This window comes from Canis lupus, chromosome 9, assembly GCF_048164855.1.
Source record: "Canis lupus baileyi chromosome 9, mCanLup2.hap1, whole genome shotgun sequence".
In the NCBI taxonomy this organism is placed as follows: Eukaryota; Metazoa; Chordata; class Mammalia; order Carnivora; family Canidae; genus Canis; species Canis lupus.
This window is the reverse complement of record NC_132846.1, coordinates 42,043,401-42,067,650: the sequence shown is the minus strand read 5'-3', so window position 1 is coordinate 42,067,650 and position 24,250 is coordinate 42,043,401. Positions and strand designations below refer to the sequence as shown.

The 24,250-nt window shown below is 38.7% G+C and overlaps 1 protein-coding gene across 14 annotated transcripts in view; it reads right to left on the bottom strand.

Moving 5' to 3' along the window:
• GPHN (gephyrin) overlaps window positions 1-22,520 on the bottom strand; it is a 625,629-nt gene extending 603,109 nt beyond the window's left edge. For all 14 annotated transcript variants that reach the window (XM_072838965.1, XM_072838966.1, XM_072838969.1 and 11 more), the window contains exon 1: window positions 22,241-22,520. In XM_072838965.1, the coding sequence (XP_072695066.1) occupies window positions 22,241-22,304 (64 nt within the window). In that variant the 5' untranslated portion in view covers window positions 22,305-22,520. The remainder of the gene's footprint in view (window positions 1-22,240) is intronic.
• Between the last annotated feature and the right edge of the window lie 1,730 nt (window positions 22,521-24,250).

The window sequence follows — 24,250 nt, the reverse complement described above, 5'->3', positions numbered from 1 at the left end:
AAGTTTTATATAACTAAATGATTCTAAAATACATAAAGGAAAAGTTAAAAGAATTGAAAAGAAAAAGGTACAAATCTACAGCCATAGTTGGTAATTTTGGGATTCCCTTCTGTCATAACTGATAAAAACAAGAAAAAAAAGTCATTAGAAGATTTGGACATGATTAACCAATTTGATCTTGATGACATATAACACTGATACCAACAAACTGCAGATAAACATTCTTTTCTACTACACATGAGATAGACCAATTTAACACAAACTTCTTCAGAGGATTAATAAGAGAGACAAAGAACACTTGCCAATTGTTTTTAATGATGTCAGTAAACCTTGATACCAAAGCTGTACAAAAATGTTACAAGAAAGGGAAATTATAGGCTCATATTTCTCATCTTTAGATGTAAAATCCTAAACAAAATATTAACAAATTGAGTCCAATGATACATTACATCATCACTAAGTTGCATTTATCCTAGGAGTGAAAGGATCATATAACAATGAAATTAATCAGTGTAATTCATCATATTACATAACTAAAAACACAAACCAGATTATCTCAATAAAAGAAAATCATCTGATAAAATTTAATAGCCATTAACTGATTCAGAAAACAAGAAACAGATGGAAACTTCTTTAATCCGATAAAGGTAGTTATAAAAACCTACAGCTAACATAATAATTGATGGTAAAATACTGAACATTTTCTTCCCTAAGTTCACAAATAAGACTACCACTATTTCTACTAACATTGTACTGGAAGTCTTGGCCACTGCTCTAAAGAAAAACAAAGAAAAAAGTATAAAGACTAGAAAGGAATAAATAATATTATCATTCATTCCAGATGATATGGCTGCACACACAGGAAATACAAAAAAAATCTACAAACCATGAAATATTAAAAATAAACTAATTTAACAAGGTTGCTGTTTATAGACCAAAATACAAAAATCAGTGATATTTCTATGTATTAATATGAAACAACAGGAAAATGAAATACAAATAAGCAGTACCATTTAAAACAGTACGTTTAAAACATCAGGGATCCCTGGGTGGCGCAGCGGTTTAGCGCCTGCCTTTGGCCCAGGGCGTGATCCTGGAGATCCGGGATCGAATCCCACGTCAGGCTCCCGGTGCATGGAGCCTGCTTCTCCCTCTGCCTATGTCTCTGCCTCTCTCTCTCTCTCACTGTGTGTCTATCATAAATAAATAAAAATTAAAAAAAAAAAAAAAAAAAAAGAAATTTTAAAACAGTACGTTTAAAACATCAAACATCGGGGATCCCTGGGTGGCGTAGCGGTTTGGCGCCTGCCTTTGGCCCAGGGCCCGATCCTGGAGACCCGGGATCGAATCCCACATCGGGCCCCCTGTGCATGGAGCCTGCTTCTCCCTCTGCCTATGTCTCTGCCTCTCTCTATTTCTCTCTCTGTGACTATCATAAATAAATAAAAATTAAAAAATAAATAAATAAATAAAAAATAAAACATCAAACATCTAACCATAAACCAAAGATGTATAAGACATCTACACTGGATATCATAAAACACTACGAAAGAACTTAAAGATCAAGTAAATAGATAGATATCCATGCTTATAGAATGGAAGACTTTATATCATTAAGATATCAATTCTTTCCAAATTGATATACAGCTTCAATGCAATCTCCATCATAATACCAACAGATTTTTGTATTGTAATCTGATTCCAAATGCATATGACAATACAAACAATGAAGTATAGCTCCCCTCCAAAAACAAACAAAAACATTTAAGAAGAAAAAATTCAAAAACCTGTTTTGCCAGATATCAAGACTCAGTTTAAATCTGTTGGAACTAAGACAGGGTAATATTCGTGTGAGGATAGACAAACAGGGCAACGCTAAAGAATATACATTCTAGAAACAGAGCCAGCTGATTTATATCAAAGGTACCATACAATCCAGTGGGATCAACTGGATACCCATATGTTTAAAAAACAAAACCTACTGATTTCTACCTTATCTGATTCATACAAATTAATCTGAAATGCACCAAAGAAGTTCAAGTAAAAGGGAAAATAAAGCTTCCAGAAGAAAATTTTGGAGAATATGTTCTGCAATATGTCCTCCAAAAGTGCAGTAGGCAAAGATTTCATATAGAGGCATACAAAAAACTCCACTAAAGGTAAAAAGGAATTCTAACAAATTAAACTTAATATTAGGAATTTTTATTTATTAAAAGACATATTAAGAGAGTATAATTACTAGTCACAGACTGGGAGTAGAGATTTGCCATACATATATCCAAAGTTCTTATATTCAAAATTATAAAAAATTCCTACAAACCTATGAGACAGCCTATTAAAGAATATATATTTAAAATAAATACATTAAAAGATGCTCAACATCATTACTTATCTGGAAAATGTAAATTAGAAACCACTACACATTGCCCAGGACGGCTAAAATTAAAAAGACTGACAACACCAAATTATGGCAAGAATGCAGAGCACTGCAACTCTCTTCCATAGCTGGGTGGGGATACAAAATGGCACAACCTTTTTGGAAAATGACAACCCAACAATTCTACACTTAGAAATGAGACAATTTACTCATCAAAAGACATATGAGAATATTCATAACAACTTTATTAACAATAGTTAAAACTAGTAATAATTCAAATGTCCACTAACAGAAGAACAGAAGAATAATGATCTGTTCATTCAATGCAATATCACATAGCAATAAAATTAACAACTGCTATACACAAAATGGATAAAACAGAGTAATAAGTGACAGAAGTCATTGTATTTATATAAATTCAAAATAGGCAAAAGTAATCCTTGAGGACAAAAATCAGAATCATGATTACTTGGGCATGGCAGGGGAAGTGGATATATTCTAGTAAAAGGCATGAAAGGAGACTCTAGAATGCTGGAAATGCTCTACATCTTAATCTGGGTGGTATTTAAAAGGGTCTATACAAGTGAAAAATTCATCACTATGTAATTAACATTTGTGCATTTTACTGTATGCATGTTCTATATCTCAAATTTTAAAACTGTTACTGCAGGGGATCCCTGGGTGGCTCACCAGTTTAGCGCCTGCCTTCAGCCCAGAGCGTGATCCTGGAGTCCCAGAATCAAGTCCCACATCGGGCTACCTACATGGAGCCTGCTTCTCCCTCTGCCTGTGTCTCTGCCTCTCCCTCTATGTGTCTCTCATGAATAAATAAAAAAAAAATCTTTAAAAAAATTAAAGAATAAAAAATAAAACTGTTACTGTAGGTAATTCAAATGGGTGTATACTAGGGCAAATCTTACTACAGAAGACATAGTGTACAATTTTTTTTTAATACCAAGACTAAGAGTAAAGTGCTCTGAGCTTTAGCCCCATACTCTATCATGTAACCCTAGATAAGTCATTTAACTGGGTCTTGGTTTCTTTACCTAGTAGAGTGGATTTGTACAAATAATCCTTAAATTTCTTTCTATGTATAAAAATCTGAGTCTTTGAGATAAATCGTTTAGTTAAAAAATCTATTCTTCAATTTCAAACTACCACATAGTCACCTAAAGCCTTAATGTAGCAAAACCAAGTTAGTTCTTGTAATTCTAATTGAAGAAGGCTAAAATCAGATAAATCATGCTGCTATTTAGCCTGAACTTTCTGTACCTATATTTAAGCTCATCTACTTTAGCCAAGACACTGGAGTGGCATCCCTTCAGCAGCCAAAAAGACCTAAGAGATTACCTTCCCTTGCTTTTCTTCTTCTAGGCCCAGCTCAAACACTATCTTCTTTAAAGTACCATCCTTCCTACAGCCATTCAATCTAAATTAATTGTTTCTTCCTCCATGCACCCATAATATGCTGCTTGTACTTCTATTATAGCTCATACCTCATTCTTACAGGTACTTGTGTTCATGTATGTAAGTGGATCCTTTCCAGAGGAAAAATAAACTCACTCAGCAAGCCAGATCAGCCTAGGGAATTCAGTAACAGCACAGTAAGATCACTTTCAGATTTTATTATATGTTAATAATGGCAAAGTGAAACAGTATATCCTAAATGCTGCTGTCCCCTACTCAAAGCATTAAGAGATTACTATGAATACTCAAGCTACTGAATTAATCCAAGTCCTTTTTTTTTTTTTTTTAAATTTATGATAGTCATACAGAGAGAGAGAGAGAGAGAGAGAGAGGCAGAGACATAGGCAGAGGGAGAAGTAGGCTCCATGCACCGGGAGCCTGATGTGGGATTCGATCCCGGGTGTCCAGGATCGCGCCCTGGGCCAAAGGCAGGCGCCAAACCACTGCGCCACCCAGGGATCCCAATCCAAGTCCTTATTTCAGACTACATTCCCACAATGAAACAGCTGAAGGCAGACAGATGAAGAAAGAAGTACATTTGGGCTATAATGAAGAAATAAATTATTTATGAAATTATTTTATCTCAATAAACAGATGGTTAGGGAGGAGTAGTTTACTTTGTAAACTACTTTGGGATTATATATTCAAAATCACTTTTCTGTTAACTGACCCTACTCCTGTCCATAAGGTTGGTACTGAATAACAACCTCTATCCTCTAATCATAAATGACTGGTCCAGGACAAAGTTCTTCCTCAAAAATTTTAGAAACACAACTGTCAAAATAAACTCAGTCCTTCTCTGGGTGGCTGAAATGGGAAGATATCAATAATATAGGAACTGCTGTCGGTATGTTTTTTCTATTGAGGAAAAGGCTGATGTGTGGTAAAAGAAAACAAAACTTACAGAATAAAGCAAAGATGAGAAACAGTCCTAAGGACCTTCAAACCCTAGATCCAATATTCCTAAGGCTTCATTCTGTATTTAGATTTTGTGAGATAGTTACCCTATTATTCTTACAATAAATTTCCCCTTTACTAAAGCTAGTTCAATTTGAATCGTCACTTGCAACCAAAACAATTCTGTGATAGACTGTTACTTTGATGACCTCCAACTAACCATGCTTCCTAGTATTCCTAAGTCTCTTTCCAAGATGATTCTGGGCTAGGCCTGTGACTATCTTGACCAATAAAATGATGGTGAAAATAAAAGCTAAGCCAGTTTCAGGCCTATCCCTATTTGGCCTGGCAGCTTCTGCTTCATCCCTCTCATAATACTTGCTCGTGGAATACTTCTTGGAACCCAGCCATCACACCATGAAGCTAATGAATCAGCCATGTGGATAAATCCACATGTAGGAGAACCAAGGCCCTGGAGAACAGTCCTATTTAAACCTACAGATGACTGCAGTTAAACAAGAACCCCAACTAATGCCACCTATAGCAGAACCACTGAGTTAATTCGTAAAAATGTGAGAGACATTAAGCCGTAGTTTTAAGCCACTAAGTTTTGTGGTGGTTTATAAATGCAAACTTTAACTTATATAAAAATTCAATTCACATACCAGTAACTTAGCCTATGTTAGTAAAGTGTAATTCTATGTGTTGGAGCATGGATTGTCAAACTATGCCAATTGGCCTAAGGGCTAACACTGGTCCACAATCCATTTTTATAAATATAGTTTTATTGGAATACAGTCTTGCTCATGCACTTATGTATTGTCTATGACTGCTTTCATGCTACAAGGGCAGACCTGAATAGCTGCGACAAAAATCATATAGCCCACAAAGCCCAAAATATTTACTATCTAGCCCTTTACAGAAAAAGTTTGGTAAACCTAGCATACAGTACTTGGCAAGTGTTTTTAATATATAAATGACTTAAAGTGTAAACCTATTTTACAACGAACTCCTCAAACTCAAAGGATGTATGACACTATAGTCATTTTAGTCTCACATCATGCAAAGCAAATCTCATACATGCTGAATATTTGTGTCCTCCCAAAATTCATTATGTTAAAACCTATTCCCCCAGTGGGATACGGTCTGGAGGTGTGGCCTTTGGGAAGTGATTAGGTCATGAGGATGGAATTAGTACCCTTAAAAAAGACCCAGAGACTTCCCCCCTCCCACTTCTGCCACATATGAAGACAGAAGATAGCGGTCTATCAACCAGGAAGGGGACCCTCACTGGACACCAGATCTGCTGGTAGCTTGAACTTGGACTGGCCTGCCTCCAGGACCACAAAAAAATAAATCTCGTTGCTTATAGGCTGCCCAGTCTATGGTACTTTGTTCTAACAACCCAAACGAACTAAGACAATACTGAACTGGGCTGTATTGTCTATTAACAAGTAAGGCTATCAGAATAATATATTAATCATAGTAAGGAAAATAACAGTAATAAAATCAGAGCCTTAATTATTATATGCTTATAAGTGTTCCTACTATAGAAGTATGGGGTGGGGGGGGGGGGCTTCATTTCAAGTTTCTTATATGTTAGATATGTAATCCACTTCTGAATTGCATTAAGAATCAGAAAGGAATGAATGTTTCCTTATGATGCATAGCTGACAGTTTTCTTTTTACCCAACAATATTTCACAGACTCATCTGCAGAAGAAGCCAAATCTAATATTAACCTAAGTCAATGATTCTCAAACTTTCCTGCCAAAAATTATCTTTGGCAATGCTCTAAATCCTATAGATTATCTTTTGGCATCTGATATTTCATAAGGTACTTCTACCTCTTTATATATAATATTCCTTTACCTTACACCCCAACTCATTGTTCCTTCAATCCAAGCATAATAAAGCCTAAGCCTTGGCTCTACCAATTAAAACTCTCCCTTCTACAAATCAACAATTATCCATGTAGTTTTATTTTGCTATTGCTTTACCACCCTGTATTAATGCACCATTTGTATAATATTTAAAATTTCTCCACTTTCTTTACTACAGAACTCTATAACACCACTACACAGATGCACATAGAGGCAGTTTTCTCCACAATTTTTTTTTTTTAAGATGTTATTTATTCATTCATGAGAGACACAGAGAGAGAGGCAGAGACACAGGCAGCGGGAGAAGCAGGCTCCATGCAGGGAGCCTGATGTGGGACTCCATCCCGGGTCTCCAGGATCACACCCTGGGCTGAAGGCGGCGCTGAAATGCTGAGCTGCCCCTCCACAGATCTTAACAAGCCTTAGAGAATATCAGAAACGGTTTCCCATATATACTTTACTTTCAACCTATACCTCAAAAATCTCAAATTTTTGTCATCAGTTACTATATTACAAATATCATCTTCTGACTCTAACAGCACAAAATTTAAGCTGGAAAATAAGAATTTAGATCAAGGAGAACCTCTGTACAATACTAATCTTAAGAGGGATCCCTGGGTGACTCAGCGGTTTAGCGCCTGCCTTCGGCCCAGGGCATGATCCTGGAGACCCAGGATAGAGCCCTACAGCGGGCTCCCTACATGGAGCCTGCTTCTCCCTCTGCCTGTGTCTCTGCCTCTCTCTCTTTCTGTGTCTTGCATGAATAAATAAATAAAATCTTTAAAAAAACAAAACAAAACAATACTAATCTTAAAAAAAGCTCAGAAAAGAAAAGAACAGAAAAACAGCATGAAGACAAACCATGACTAGATCAGATATCCAAAAGCTGTATTGGTGGGGTGGCTTGCTAGCTGGCTCAATCAGTAGAGCATGTGACTCTTAAACTCGGGATCATGAGTTCAAGCCCTATGTCACATGTAGAGCTTACTTTAAAAAAAAATTAACAAAATAAAAGCTGTACTAGCTGATTTCTGTTACCATGTGTATAAAGGTAATTATTTTCTAATTTATTACAGTACACAACAACATTTAACAAGTACTTATTATATGGGCACATTCATTATACATTTACAGTTATCTCATTTATCACAACAAACCTCTAAGGCAGGCATTGGTATTATTCCCCATTTTACAGATTAAAAAACTATAGCTTAGAGAAGTTAAGTAACTCTAAAAACTTAACTTCATTTAACTTAGGTATAAATCCAGGTAGTCTAAGACAGAGCCCACCCATTCCAAGTATCTGTGTAAACCTAAAACAATATTGCTCATTAAAGGTATGTGTCTGGGGGCACCTAAGTAGCTCAGGTGGCTAATAGTCTGACTCTAGATTTTGGCTCAGGTCACGATTTCAGGATTGTGAGATGGAGCCCAACAATGGCCTCTGTGGTGAGTTGACCTGAGATTCTTTCCTTCTCTGCCTTTCCTCCCCTCCTGCCCATCATCACACAACAGTGCTCTAAAATAAAAATAAATAATTTTTTTTAAAGTATACACCTTATTTTTACAATAGCTTTATTTTAAATATTTGTAAGCAAAATATTCACCACGTTTGGGGGAGTACTATAATCTTTGCTTTCCAGATGTCTGATATATCCCTATTAATTATAAAAGAAAAATATAAGCCTTCACTACCTCTAAATCACTAGTATTCTTCTAAGCTTGATTCTGTAAACCAGTTATTACACTTACATGCATGTAATTTTTATTCTAAATTTTAAGCATTTTGCAATTTGAATTCTGTAGCACATACTATTTTTTTTAATGATTTTATTTATTTATCCATGAGAGACACAGAGAGAGAGAGTCAGAGACCTAGGCAGAGGGAGAAGCAGGCTTCATGAAAGGAGCCAGATGCAAGACTCGATCCCAGAACTCCAGGATCATGCCCTGAGCTGAAGGCAGACGCTCAACCGCTGAGCCACCCAGGCATCCCTGTAGCACATACTATTGAAGGAAATAAAATTGCACATATTATGCAGTGGAACTAACAAACATTTATTTCCATTTTTACTTGGTATGAATGTCAGTGTCTTTTTCTAGTAATTTTTCCCATTTGAAGTAAAAAAGGCAATTTAGATCAATAACTGTGCTGTCAGGGATCCCTGGGTGGCGCAGCGGCTTGGCGCCTGCCTTTGGCCCAGGGCGCGATCCTGGAGACCCGGAATCAAATCCCACGTCGGGCTCCCTGCATGGAGCCTGCTTCTCCCTCTGCCTGTGTCTCTGCCTCTCTGTCTCTCTCTGTGTGACTATCATGAATAAATAAATAAAATCTTAAAAAAAAAAAATAACTGTGCTGTCAGTAACAGATTGTAGATAATATGAATACAAGCCATAAGAGAATGGTAAACATGAAGTATGTTCTGAGTTTGAAATTAGTAAGATTTTAGAGCTGAAGGAGATTTTAAAGCATCTCTTTGACTTTACATTTCACAGATAACAATACCAAACTCCCACTGGAAAAGTCCCAAGCAGAACTTGATCCATGTAGTAATAACAGAACCAAGACTGGACTGTCTAGTTTTTGCCATCATAGATTTTCTGAATAAGATAATATATTCAGGGGATCCCTGGGTGCTCAGCAGTTCAGCACCTGCCTTTGGCCCAGGGTGTGATCCTGGAGTCCCGGGATGGAGTTCTGCATAAAGCTCCCAGCATGGAGCTTGCTTCTCCCTCTGCCTGTGTCTCTGCCTCTCTCTCTCTCTCTCTCTCTCTTTCTCTATCATGAATAAATAAATAAAATCTTTAAAAAAATAATATATTCATCCAATATTTTAATGATGGGGGAAAATATGTCTGTATGTGCACATCCAAAATAAAAGAATTATTTTTCACAATAGAGATTATTATAGGTAACCACTACGTCTACGGCAAAAAGCTAAAAGAATAAATAGAAGGGTCTCACACAGACTTCCAGAAAATCAATTGGAGGGGAAAAAACACAATTTCCCAAAGAAGTAAATCTGGTGTGCCTTGAAAAAGTGTTTCTCAAAGAGTTTTAGAAATATTAGACTAACTAAAGTTTGACAGGATCCACAATTGTAATATTACTCACATCTGCTAATATGCTTTAATAAACTACGAATCTCCAAAAGAAGGGATATGTTATTTAGCACTTTCCAAATTTATTTGAAAATAAAAATCTCTTCATACCATACCTATTTTAACATCTCCCAGAAAAGTGTTGCTAGAACAAAATTTAGAAAACAGTGCGATTGTTTGTAGAAAAAAAGACTAAAGATCCATAACTGATCATAAGTTTAAAATAAAGCGACATAAAACAGCTGTTGCAAAAACTAGTAAAATCTAACTCTCTATTACATGTATACTACTGTTCTAAAATCTCCTTAGATAAGCATTCATATACACAGCATGAAAAAGTCAAAGTTAGTCATTGTTAATTAACATGTCAATTAGTCACTGTGTATATTAGGGAGGCCTGAATTTAATCCACCAATTCTTTTTTTTTAACTCACTAATTCTTACACCTTAACTTGTTCCAGTTCGAAATCATAACTATCTGCCAGAGAACCATTTTCATGGAGGAAGCAGGAGAATGAGGAAAAGGGGCAGATATAATAAATTATATTCTTAGGGAAAAAAAGAAAGCAAAAAGTCATCAAGACTAGAGGGAACTTCTAGCAAAAGAACTGTCTGCCCAAGTACATTTTTCCCTTTCTAGTAGCAGAAACTCCACTACTTTTAGAGGCTCACCTTTCCCTTTTCTATGTGATTCTGGTGAGGCTGCCTAATCAGAGTCCCACTCCCAAGATAGACATGTGATACGGACATGGCTCATCACAGTCCTCCCTCTCCTAGTCATAATGATTGACTCAAAGATGGACATGTGAGCCAAGCCAGGAAATGGAGCATCTACATGAAGGAAATCAGCTTGCACCATGCTCAGAAAAACAAAGCATATTTTGAAGTGGAGAATAAAGAAATGATTACCCCAGGGGTGCCTGGGGTAAGTGCCTGAGGCTTAGGTCTCGATCCCAGGGTTCTGTGATCAAGCCCCACATGGGCCTCCCTATTCAGCATGAGCCTGCTTCTCCCTCTCTCTCCTCCCCTCACCCCTATGCGCTCTCTCTAATAAATAAATAAATATTTTTTTAAAAAATGCATGATCACATTAACTCCCTGATCCTACTGCCTGAGACTCTATAGTCAATTCTTCCTCTATACTCTGTGACAATGTAAATTAATAACTTCCCATTTTAACTTAAGCTAATTTTGAGCTCAGTATCTGTCATCTGTAATAAAAAGGTCCTAATCCATACATGTAATTCAATAAAGAGATCTCAAAAGAACTTGTAAAGATTAAAAAGCAAAAAAAAAGTGGGGGGGGGGAGAATACTAATTACAATTAGTACATCCTTTTTGGAAGGCAGGTTTGTAATTTCTATCAAAATTTTAAAATTCATATATCTACCTAAAAATTATAATAATTAATCTCACATTTTAAAAAATTCACAAATATGCTATGATGAATGTATAAGGTTACTGTCTATAACATCTGTCACAGTGAAAAATTAGAAATTTTGAGGATTGATGATTAAATACTGCATAACCTTTGATGCAATATGAGAGACCCATTAAAAAGAAAAATGTGTATCTATATGAACTTATCTTTACATGCCAAGGAGTATAACATAATGGTTAAAACCTTACACTCTAGGAAGAGACTACATGGGTTCAATTTGCAGCTTGGCCTTTAAACTTTGCTTCTTACCATAGTAATTTGAGCAAATTACTTAATCTCTCTCTGCTACAATTTCTTCAACTGTAATAGTGATATTATTATGAGGATTAAATGAATTAATAGGCTCTATTAACAGGCTCAGAAAAGTATTTCATTTTTGGTAAGCTCTCAACAAAATTAACTATTATTATTTTCACTAAGATGAAAAGATGTCCAAGACGTGCTGAAAAGGGAGGGAGGTGCAAAATACTAGGTATAAGCAAAGATCACAAATTCAAATGACTACAGAGCTAGACAAAGAATATAAATATGTTAAATGGGAGTTGTGAGAAACTGGAGAATAAATGCCATTTCCAGGGGACAACCACTCTAGCCAACTATTGTCATGTCATATGAGAAAGAGCTTATTGTTGCTGAATTTTAAAAAATTCAGCAACAATTTTAAACAATTTTAAACAATTTTAAAAAGCTAAAAATTATGGTTAAATATGAAATATACCTTTTTTTAAATGCTGAATTTTAAAAAGCTAAAATTATGGTTAAATATGAAATATACCTTTTTTTAAATGTTAGAAACCTACTTTGTAAAGATTTATTATTTATTTGAGTGAGAGAGAGAGCTCGCATGCACATGAGTGGAGGAGGAACAGAGGGAAAGAATCTAAGCAGACTCCTTGCTGAGCATGAAGCCTGATGTGGGGCTCCATCTCACAACCCCTGAGATTATGACCAGAGCCCAAACCAAGAGTGGGATATTCAAATGACTGAGCCACCCAGAAAGACGCAAAGACACTTTCTTGTAAAAACACAGCAGGAGCCTAATGAAGCATATGTACTGGGTCAGTTATGGCCATTGGTCTGCCAATTTGCAAACTGTGATGTAATAAATATATGCTTGTATATGAGAATAAACACAAAAATAAAAATAAAAAAAAAACAAAAATAAAAATCTTAAAAATGATTAACACTAGAGAGAGAATAATAGGGCTTAATTTCACACTTCACTTTTCTGTAGTTTTACATATCTTACAACACAAATATACTCTGTAAATTTTTTAAACTCATTAAAAATATGGTAGGAATTTAGAAGCTGTCCCACTTCCAACTAAATTCAAATGTAACTACTATTGTGGGGATATTTTAATTTTATCAAAGCATAATTTTTAAAATTTGCATTAGAATCAAAATTCACAGGAAACCTCGGTGGTTCAGCGGTTGAGTTGTCTGTCTTTGGCTCAGGGCCTGATCCTGGATTCCTGGGATCGAGTCTCACATTGGGCTCCTTGCATGGAGCCTGCTTCTCCTCCCTCTTCCTGTGTCTCTGCCTTTCTGTGTCTCTCATGAATAAATAAAATCCATTTAAAAAAAGAATCAAAATTCACTATTGGCTCCTCTAAGTGGAGGCAGATTAGGTGATCACATTTTTAAAATGTTTCATCTTTTTTTTTTTAAGATTTTATTTATTTATTCATGAGAGACACACACACACACAGAGAGAGAGAGAGAGGCAGAGACATAGGCAGAGGGAAAAGCAGGCTCCATGCAGGGAGCCTGACGCGGGACTCGATCCCAGAGTATCCAGGATCACACCCTAGGATGAAGGTGGCGCTAAACCGCTGAGCCATCCGGGCTACCCATGTTTCATCCTTTTTGTCTGAAAATAGTATGTATCCTATTCAATTTCTTGTGTCTAAGATATCTAAAAGTTCTTAACCTGAATTAGACTTTAAAGATCATTAATTCCAATTTTACTTTTTTCTTACTGTTTATTTAAAAAAAAAAGAAGAACTTAACAATACATTTCTATTTAGAATTCAAAGGTCTCCTCCTTTCACAAGTTTCTACATTTCTATTAGCATTTTCAGCATCAGGCAGACACGATTAGCCATGATCCTAAAATCTCAAAGTACAAAGAAACAAGTAAATTTATTTTGGTCTTATAGTAATAACCATTCATCCTCTGATACCCTTAGCCCCAAAGTGAAAACAATTATTCTTTAGACCTGCAAGTCTAACTGGATATCCTATCATATATAATTCTTAGTAAGGCTGTGTTTCCCAAGGGTATAGTAGATTAGAAACTAGAAGGTGAAGGGCAATTTATAAAGGTTGTAAGGATTAAATAACATGTGCCAAATGCCTAGCACAAATAGAACATATTTAGGCTATGTATATAGGCCTAATAAATGTTAGCTATATTTATTTAAAACCTGATGGAACAAAAAGTAATTAAATTACGTTCAACCACTTCTATCTTAGAAAGCAGGAGTATATAATGGTTTAAAAATTTGAGTCAAAAACGGCTTACCATGAAAACAATTTTGGCATTTATACGTGTCATTTACATCAAAGATAAAATATAGAAGCACTTTTGCAACATAAATGAAGCATGAACTTGTCAATATCCAACTTGACTAAACGGCATCCTCCTGTTAATGCTAAAATATAAGCTCCAACAAGACAAGAACTGTATCTGTCTTATTCACTACTGAATCCCTCACTTTAGCACTGAGCCTGGCACACAGGTGTTGAATACTGAATACATTACATTATTTCCTTTGTTCTTCACATTAACCCTATTCAAAGCTAAGGAAACTGAAGTAAAATGTAATTAACAGTCTTGAAAGTGGTAGGGGGCACCTGAGTGGCTCAGTCGGTTAAGCGTCCAACTCTTGATCTCAGCTCAGGTCTTGATCTCACAGTCATGAGTTCAAGCCCTTGGATGGGCACTACACTGGAAGTGGAGCCTACTTTAAAAAGAAGAAGGGAGGGAGGAAAGGGCAGAAGAGGTAGAACTTTTGACTCCTATTTTATGCTATTTTGCTATTTTGACTATCAGAACTGACCTTCAAAATAACATTTTCAGAATTTCTTCAATCTACAAGCTTTTCCTTTTTTAAGATGACATTTTTTAATTACTCTAAAATAATCCTCATACAGACTTGCCCATCAACTAAGAAGCAATATATCAAATCTGATAGTATAAGAATGTATCAAATACACATTATTAATATCATCCTCTTACTGGTAATACATTAAAAAATACAAAACCCTAAACTGTTTTCTTAGTAACAGTGAAGTTCTCATTTACCTAAATGTTTCTGGGTATCTGCTTACTAAGCCACTAAGTGTCACATCACCCAATTTTTTATTAAACATCTATGCAATGACTTCATTAATTGGTGCTATGACAAAAGGGCACAAAAAAAGTAAAGCACACAATCATCCCTTTCAAGAACTTTGAAATCTACTTTGACTAAGATGTTTCTACATGAAGCTGTTAGCAAACTACATCAAAGCAAAATATGATGAGGAAAGGAAGTAAAGGTTATTGAATATTTACTCCAAGTTAGACATACATTGTAGGCATTTTCACATACATTATCTCAGATCTTACAACTCTGTGAAATAAGTATTGCCACCTTCATTTTGGAGAAGAAAACTGAAATTCAAAGAGATTTTAAATGACTTCCCAAAACAAAAAGCAAATCTGGGTCTAAAATCCAAGTCTGTCTGATTCCAAATAACTTTTTTTCTTTAGACTACACCTTGCAGCCTCCCACATATACATGATTATAGGGTATAGACAACATTTATAAATACTTTAGGAAAACAAAGACATCATTGTAGAGAATAGTTCCTAGGATTTTGTTGAGGAAGGGAGGCTTGAGCTGAGTCTGAAATTAAGTGTAGGACTGAAACTATTGATAACAAAAAGATTAATAATGCCACATAAATTTCTAAATAAAAAAAATCTAAATATTTTTCCTTCAGTTTATACTCACAGGTCTTAATCTCTGAAATTTTTTTTTAATATTTTAGTATTTTAACTTATTTGGAAAAGACTTTATTTATTTATTTATTTTTTAATTTTTATTTATTTATGATAGTCACACAGAGAGAGAGAGAGAGAGAGGCAGAGACACAGGCAGAGGGAGAAGCAGGTTCCATGCACCGGGAGCCCGACGTGGGATTCGATCCCGGGTCTCCAGGATCGCGCCCTGGGCCAAAGGCAGGCGCCAAACCGCTGCGCCACCCAGGGATCCCTAATCTCTGAAATTTTTATCTTTTCTTTCATTTCTTATTCTCTTGCATTTTTTCTGTATAATCTACCTCCTTCCATAATAATTCTTATTATTGAGACAAAAAATATTAACTAAGTTTGATATCCTGTATTTCTCCTTCTAACTATTCAAGGTAGAAGGATAAAAATATATTGCCAGGAGAGCTTAAGGTGATCCTAGAGAATGACTTCTGGTTAGTGGTAAGAAAAGCAAAGAGAGAATTAAGTTAATACTACAGAACTTTACTGGCCAAACTGGCATTAGAAAGCAAGTCTTCTAAGTGTTCTTCCCATGACCTAGTGCTCCCTAAATTTTTGGTGCCATAGTACTAATAACAGAGGAGATTGATGAGGCCTGCAGTTATATAATGGGTTCACTTGAAATTCCTTTGAAGTTTCTAATTTTATCTTAACAGCTCATATCAATTCTACATCCTGTTCCTAATTTACTCATACTTATCTTAACCTTAAAGTGACTTAAATTACATATTCTCAAAATTGACACTTTAAGTATTACGTTGGTTACCATAGTTTAGATTCTAAGGCTTAGAATCCATAAAGAATATCCCTTGACACAGTGTCATGGACACAATATGAGAAGCAGGAACAAACTGTGTAATATTCCTTTTTACTATATCTCATTTCCTTGCTCTTTATTTTTCAAATTAGGAAATTTTTTAAAAGCATAGTACGTTTCATTCCATTCTTTCAAAATGCATACTTACTGGCAAAACTATAATTCTTGGGGTGGAGCTATTTATTTTAATTACAAAACTTTCAAGAAATTTTACTTAATTAAAATTAATTAGTTAAATACAAATTAACTTATGAATTCATTAAACAACTTCTACATGAAGACACTTCATTAGACTTTGGCTTTTGGAGTCAGTGCTCAAAAATTAAGTAAGTTTCCATGCTATCCATATTAGCTACAGTCCCAATTACTTTTGAGCAGGTTAAATAATCTTTTCTTCTTCTTTGTTATTTATCTTTTCTGCCTAGATGTGAAGGAAAAAAAATCCCTTATGGTTTTATTACTTTCTTTTTTAAGGTCTCTTTTTTTTTTTTTTTTTTAAGAGCTCAAATTCCAAATATGTTTCCTCGTTCTTCAATCCTATTTACAGAAATGAAGTACAGGTTCTATCTATTTTATTTACTGTTTCAAAAAGCACCCTATTCACCTTAAATAGTAATCTATCACCAGTAATAAAAATAGACTCATTCTTATTTCTCCTCAGTAACAAACTGCTGATTCTCCACCGTATATAACTCAGTTAATGTCAAATTGTCATATGTGGTTTTAATATAGTTAAAACTCTTAATATGTAACAACATAGGTACTAATAGTTGGTAAAGTCTTTAGCCAGTGATGAAAGTAGTATATGCATTAGAAATTAACTTATGGGCGCCTGGGTGGCTCTGTCAGTTAAACATCTCCTTCGGCTCAGATCATGAACCCAGGGTTCTGAGATCAAACCGGCCTCTGGTTCCCTGCTCCACAAGGAGTTTGCTTCTCCCTCTCCCTTTAACCCTCCCCCCTGCTCATGGGCTCTCTCTCAAATAAATAAATGAAATCTTATTAAAAAATAATAAATTAACTTAATGATTTCCTACTTTAGCTAAACACTTAATTCTCTAATACATTGTTTCCAACCAAAAAATCATGAAGGAGGGCAGCCCCGGTGGCGCAGCGGTTTAGCGCTGCCTGCAGCCCAGGGTGTGATCCTGGAGACCCTGGATCAAGTCCCACGTCGGGCTCTCTGCATGGAGCCTGCTTCTCCCTCTGCCTGTGTCTCTGCCTCTCTCTCTTTGTCTCTCTATGAATAAATAAATAAAATCTTTATAAAAAAAAATCATGAAGGATGACCTAGTTTAAGAAACAGGATTCTTTCTAACAATAATCATACAGATCAATATTGGTACACACAATTCCTTTTGGTAAGATTCAGGTTTGGTTTGCAATACTAATTTGCCTACTTAATGACAACATCTATTCTCAAAACAAAGATATATAAATATATATATTTATCAATAGGCTTTTGAGAAAATAATATGAAAACTTATAATGTAAGAGGATAAACTTGAGGAATCAAAGTTAAGTCTAGAACAGTTCAAGCATTTGATTATAATCTCCTTGGCTTAAAATTTGTTTTTTAATATTTTGAATGACTTTATTTATGAATGCTTAAAATACTCCCTATATGTGCCTAATATTTTTAGTGTTCTATTTTACAATTAGTCTTTGATCTCTCTTACTCTCTTATCTAGTCTTATATTTGTTCTAATATCTTTCACTGATTACAGATCTACAGCTTAGTGCAATAAAAACGTATACTACTAGAGCAAAAAAGTGATTTTAAAATTCTCTTTCCTGGGCAGCCCCGGTGGGGTGTGATCCTGGAGACCCGGGATCGAGTCCCATGTCGGGCTCCCTGCATGGACCCTGCTTCTCCCTCTGCCTATGTCTCCGCCTCTCTCTCTCTCTCTCTCTCTCTGTGTCTGTCATGAATAAATAAATAAAATCTTAAAAAATAAAATAAGTAAAATAAAATTCTCTTTCCTAAAAATGTGTCATTTTCTCATCCATACTACTTTTAGTGAAAATTTAGGTAACGGATTTTCACCGTTAGCTAAGTGCTAAATGCTTTGGTACTGAACAATATTAGCAAAGGCTAGCTAATACAACATTAAATATGGAACATCACCTATCTCATTCTATATTATATAAATATATTCATTATTTTTCGAATGTTTCTGTGGAGCTCTTACAGTTGTAGAAATAGTGTGCTGCCTTGTTAAACCGTTTTCTTTAGAAAAAGTAGAATGTAGGTGAAAAGTGACACATTAAAATATAATCATTCTGCTATGCAATCGTTAAGAATGGCTGTAAGTATAATTACTATTAATGTTACGGGGGGGGGGGGGGAGCGGGGAATCCTACATCTCCCCTTATCTTGTTTCTGGCTTCAAAGCAGCAAATACCTGTTTATTTGCCTTTTATTATGTGTGCATCATCACATTACCTTTAGTGCCTGTTATAAATAGCAGTAGAAGTAGAAAGCATTAGAAACACATACATTAAAAACTGGATCTTATGTCACCAAAGATCATAAACCTTCGTTTCTAACAAATCAACATAAGATAGTTACTAACAAAGGTATTATTCTTACAGATGGGCAATAACTGTCAATCTAAAATGTTTCCACAATAGCCAATTTTTTATATACATAAATGCTCCCATTTTCCTGATCAAAAATAATTTGTATAACTAAAATAACCATGTTACACTAATTATTATTATCTAATTTCCAAATCTAAAATGATTCAAGATCATCAAGCAAAAAAGAAATGCCATTGCTAAATACTGTCCTACCACTGTTTCAAAATTCTATTTGATGAGAAGTTTCAATAGACTGCATACATTTATTTGCAAAATTCATAGCTGAGATAAAGACTAAAAAAATCTAAAGGATGGAAAATTTCAAAGCATAAATATTATCTTTCAACAGATAATAAAAAATGTCAAAAAGAAAGTCAATTAAAAACTTGGAGAAATGACCATACAATGTCACCAAAATACAAACACATTGTAAAATGTGTGCATGGGTAGACAATACTTTCAAACACCTTTGTAAAATAGATAAAATATTTAAAATCAATATTTATTATAAAGCATGCAGAAGATAGTTTATAAAATAAGCCCTCTGCCTTTAAGAGAGTCACAAATTATAACTCATAAAATCAGTTTTAAGTGTGGCTTCTTAATTCAATTTTCTTTTTTTTTAATATTTTATTTATTTATTCATGAGAGACACAGAGAGAGAGAGAGAGGCAGAGACACAGGCAGATGGAGAAGCAGGCCCCATGCAGGGAGCCAGATGTGGGATTCGATCCTGGGTCTCCAGGATCACGCTCTGGGCTGAAGGCGGCGCAAACCGCGGAGCCACCGGGGCTGCCCCTTAATTCAATTTTCTTAAGTATGAAATCAGTTCAATAGAGAAAACCTTTACATAGTGAAACTGAAAAACATGAAGTTCTACAAGACACAAATACACAATATAGCTTCATTTTTGTAGGCTTTTAGTTTTTTGGTTTTGGGGGTAGGTTTCTTTTGCACAAAATCACATGGAATATCAAGACCACAAACATTAAGCTGTCTGTAAAGAAATCCTCTAATTGCAGACAAAGGGCTGGCGCTCTTTCCTCTGATTCTTCTGTTTCCAGGCTCCATCAGAAAAAAAAAAAAAAAACTTTTCTAGTAAAGACATGTTATTTCTGACTTCAAATATCCATATTATCAGCACATCCTATTGTCTTCAATTACCACCTATCCCAAATCCATAACTTCCTTTTTGTTCCTTCAGCTACATCCTTATTCTTGACCCTAGACTTTTCCCTATAAAGTACCATACCTCATTCTCATGAGACAGCTTCTCCAGATTACCTTTAACTCCACTGCCAAAGTTATCTTCTCTCCTTGACATTTTGCCTGTGCCACCCACCTATTCCATCTAAGCTTTTCAAGGTCTTTGAGTTACACTTTTATTCTGCTCAAGAGCCTCATCCTCACAAACATTATTCATTTATAAGGGGGCCACTGACTTTCAACTTCTCTTTAAAATGCCAGTTTTTTCGCACCTTTGGTAAATGAACCAAATTCTCTCTTCAAGTAGTTAGTTATATTTGCTCCTAATCCATCCTGGAATGGAATTCTTTTTACATTTAGGCCTCAAACACACAGGTAATTTCTTTAAACAACTGTAGCACAATAATTACATACATTGTTTCTTTACTTATTTGCAAACCAATATTATCCCTATTGGTCTGTAGGGATAGAGATAAGGGCTATAGCTTTCAAAGCACTCTGTAAGTGTGTTACTTGACCCAGGTAAGATGATTCACAAAATAAAACTATTAGGGAAATAGTTCAAATGAACAAAAAGGTATACGGTGTTGTTGTTGTTGTTGTTGTTGTTGTTGTTGTTTTAATTGCTGTGGTTTAACATGAAAACAGTTTTGACCTTTCATTTCCATGGACAGCTGAAATACTTTGTGGTTTCTATAAAGCTTCATTATTACTACTCTAATAACCTTCAAAACCGTCTGGAATTCGAAGTGCAAGTTGAAGGCTGATATAGGCTATACATTTTTACACTCCGCGATTAGATTCTTTGAAAATCAGCAATGTCAACTCTAAGAATTCTGATACAACTGAAATCTTCACACAAGGCAACAGTGTCAGCACCAAAAGAAGAGAACAGCGCATCATTTGATTTTTGGGGGGTTCCCTTCCCTGCAACTGGTTTAGACTAGCTTCTCCATCCCAGGGGCTTTCGATTAGGAAAATTCAATAAATCACCATTAATAACTGGAAGGAATACTAGGGCAAGGCAACCCTTTTATTTAAAAGACAGGAAGGGGTGCCAACGGTTATCTCCTCAGCAGCCAAATTAAGCTTTAGCGCTCAGTATCTACCGACTGATTTTTTTTTTCTACCTAATAAAAGCAAGTCTCATCCAATTTAGTCCCTTCCCGAGCACCGTCTCAACCTGTCAGAATTTGACAAGATGAAAGAAAAAAAAAAAAAAATCAAGGAGTGAGGGGCGGGGGACGGGGGAGACACAAGGATTCCCGTCTACATCTCTTCTTTTTCCGAAATCTCAGCAGTGTGTCTCGGATTTCCTTCATTCCCAACTAAGCCCTCAGATTCCAAATATAGTTCTTTAACCCCCACCTCGCCACTGGATTACACATAAACCTTGCCAATTACAGAGCCACGGCAGAAACCCCTACAAATTGGCTTGCTCTTCATCTCGGAAGTCATGCCCTGCAGCAACTGCCTATCGCCGAACGGAGAGATATTACCCAAATACAACGCAACGGAATCAGACATGCAGAGCACACACACGGCTCCTGCGAGGGAGGGAAACGAGACCCAGGAAAAGTGCGCTCCTCGCAAGCCTCGGGACCATCCGGAGAGGGGGCGGCGGGGGGGGGGGATTACTAGAAGGGAGGGGGACACAGGAGCCCAAGTCGGGGAATCCTACTCTCTCAAGTAAAAAGCCCCAGCCGCAGGGTGCAGCCCGTCCCTCTAAGAAAACGAAGAGGTGGGCAGCGGGCCCTTTGGTCGGGGAGGCGGAATGCGGACACTTTCCGAGGTCTGAGAACAAGCGGTGTCCTACCTCTGGAGAGACCAGGAGTGTCCCATGGGTGGCTGAGGGGACGCCCCGCGGGCCAGGGGCAGCCTAAGGCAGAGCAGAGTTTCGCCTGACAGTCACCCGGGTCGTGTTCGGCCGGTGCCTCGGGCAGGCACGGCTAGAGCGGTGCGGGGCCGCCGGAGGAGGGGGAGGGGAAGGAGGGGGTGGACACGGGAATCCCCCCTCTCTGCGCTGAGCATTGGCGGAGGCAGCGCGCCGGCCAGTCAGTCAGAGCCGCGTGCTTCTGGCTGCGGGGCCGGGATCCCGCCGCCCGCACCGGCAGCAAGGAGCCCCGCAGCGCCCGCCGCACCGCACCGCGCCGGCCCCTCAGTCCCCCGGGGCCAGGGACGTGGGCTGCGAAGGCACCGGGGCCTGACGCCCCGCGGGCCGGCTCCAGCTCCCGGGGGAGCGGGGGCCGCAGGAACACCCCAACCTCCGTCAGCTCTCAGCGGTTGTAAAACGCCCGCCCCCCCCCGGCCCCCTCCTCAGCCTTCCCTCCTCCCGAGGCCGCAGAGAAGAAGTCACCACAGGCGAGAAGCCCGGGACCAGTCGGGGACAGCGGCCGCGGCGGTCCAGGACCTCCTTCCCCGGTTACCTGTGAGGACTCCGACACGGATCTGATGGTCGTGGTTAGTGAGGATCATTCCCTCGGTCGCCATGTTTCCCAGCGCAGTCACCGCACTGACAGGAGCCGGGAGAAGCCGGAGCCCGGAGCGCGCGGGCCGGGAGCGCGCTCGCCTCGGAGAGCGCGAGAGCGAGAGCGCCCGAGGAGCTCGCGGCGAGCGGAGAAGGACGGGAGGCGGCCAGGCTGTCCGCGGCCTGCGCGGGGTAGAGGCCGGGCCGGGAGCGCGCGAGTCCCCGGCGTGGGGGGCGGAGTCAGGGCGCGCGACCCCGAGTCCAGGTCGGAGGCGGCTCGCGGCGGGTGGGGGTCACGGCGGCCGCGGGGCCGGAGCGCGCGGAGGCGTCCGAGGGAGGCGGTGGAAACGCGGCCGGCTGGCTAGCAGGGGAGTGGAGGGAGAGGCGTGCACACGCTCGGCCGGCTGCGGGGGCGGACTCGGGGGCAGGGGCGGAGCTACACCGCGAGGCGTGGAACTCGTGGAGAGTGAGGGGAGGCGTGAGAGCCCGGCTGCGGAGTACCGGGAGCGGGAAGGAGGCGGCCCAGCCTGAAAAGGCCCGGGGAGCGCTCCTGGGCGCGCGAGTAGCGCCCGATTGGCTGGAGAACGCGGCGCGGGTGCGCGCGAGACGCGAACGCAGCCTCGGCTGAGGCCCAGACAGAAGCAATCCCCTGCCGAGCCCGCGCCTCGTCCGCCTCGTCGTCGGTGTGAGCGGCGGGGCAGCCCTCCCGAGGGGACGAGGGAAGGACTCCGCGCGCGGGGCCTCTCCTCGAAGCCCTCGGGCGCGGCCAGCCGACCCCTGAAAGCGCCAGGGCATCTGGAAGTGGCCTGGAAAGCTGCAGGGTGGCCGAACAGTGGCCCCGAGACCGGGAGACCGCCGTGGGGGAAGGAGGGGTTCTCCTGTCCCGCCTCACCTTCCCGCCTGCTTCCTCAGTCGGCTCGCCCGGCCCGGCCCGGCCGCAGGATGTCCGCTTCTCCGGGCCTTAGGATCCCGTCTCCGAGTCGCTCCCCACTGGACGAGCCTCACGAGCGAAGCAGAGCATCTTCAATGGGGATACCTGGCTTTTCTCCCTCCCGCCGCCCCCTGGTTTCCCGGCCTTATGCTGCATCACCACGGCCTCTGCCTTTCGATGAAAATCTTTGTGAATCAGAAAGAAGAACATGTTCCTCGCCCCTGAACCACGATCGCAATCCGTGACAGATCTCATTTCAGTATTTGTGGGATGTGAGAGTACCATGAAAATAGCTTTTGTCGCCACTTTTCATGTCCCTTTCAAAAATGTGTTATTAATCACCTGTGGCTATTTTCACATCGGTTCCTTAGTCCCTTTCTAGCCCTTTTCAACTTCTGAATTTGAAAAATTCACATATTTTTTTTTTCTCCTTCTGTTTTCAGCCCTGGTAAAAATCGAGGTAGCGTAAGAATGAAAAAGCAAAGTGTTAGAAATGCATAATCAACGTATGTACACAATTAAAATCTCAGTTTGATGGTTATGATATTTATTGTGCCCTTGGAACATGACTTATCCTCTAACTTAAAATTCGTATTGTTATGTATTTCATTTCAAATAATGGGAGTACAAAGGAGATGTTGGATGAAATTGAGGTGGCATTAGAAAAATAGTAAAATAGTATGTGTATTGCTAGCATTTTTGACAGATTAAAAATTAAAGCCAGGGGATCCCTGGGTGGCTCAGCGGTTTAGCGCCGCCTTCGGCTCAGGGCGTGATCCTGGAGACCCGGGAATCAAGTCCCACATCAGGCTCCATGCATGGTGCCCGCTTCTCCCTCTGCCTGTGTCTCTGCCTCTCTGTGTGTCTCATGAATAAATAAATAAAATCTTTAAAATCTAAAAAAAAAAAATTGAAGCCAGATCATAGAGCCACTTCCTTTAATAATCTATCTCCATAGAGCCTGGTAACCAACGGATTCTTAACTAGTTTCAAATGAGAGAGATCTATGTGAAAATATGTCCAAGAAAATGGTTTCCT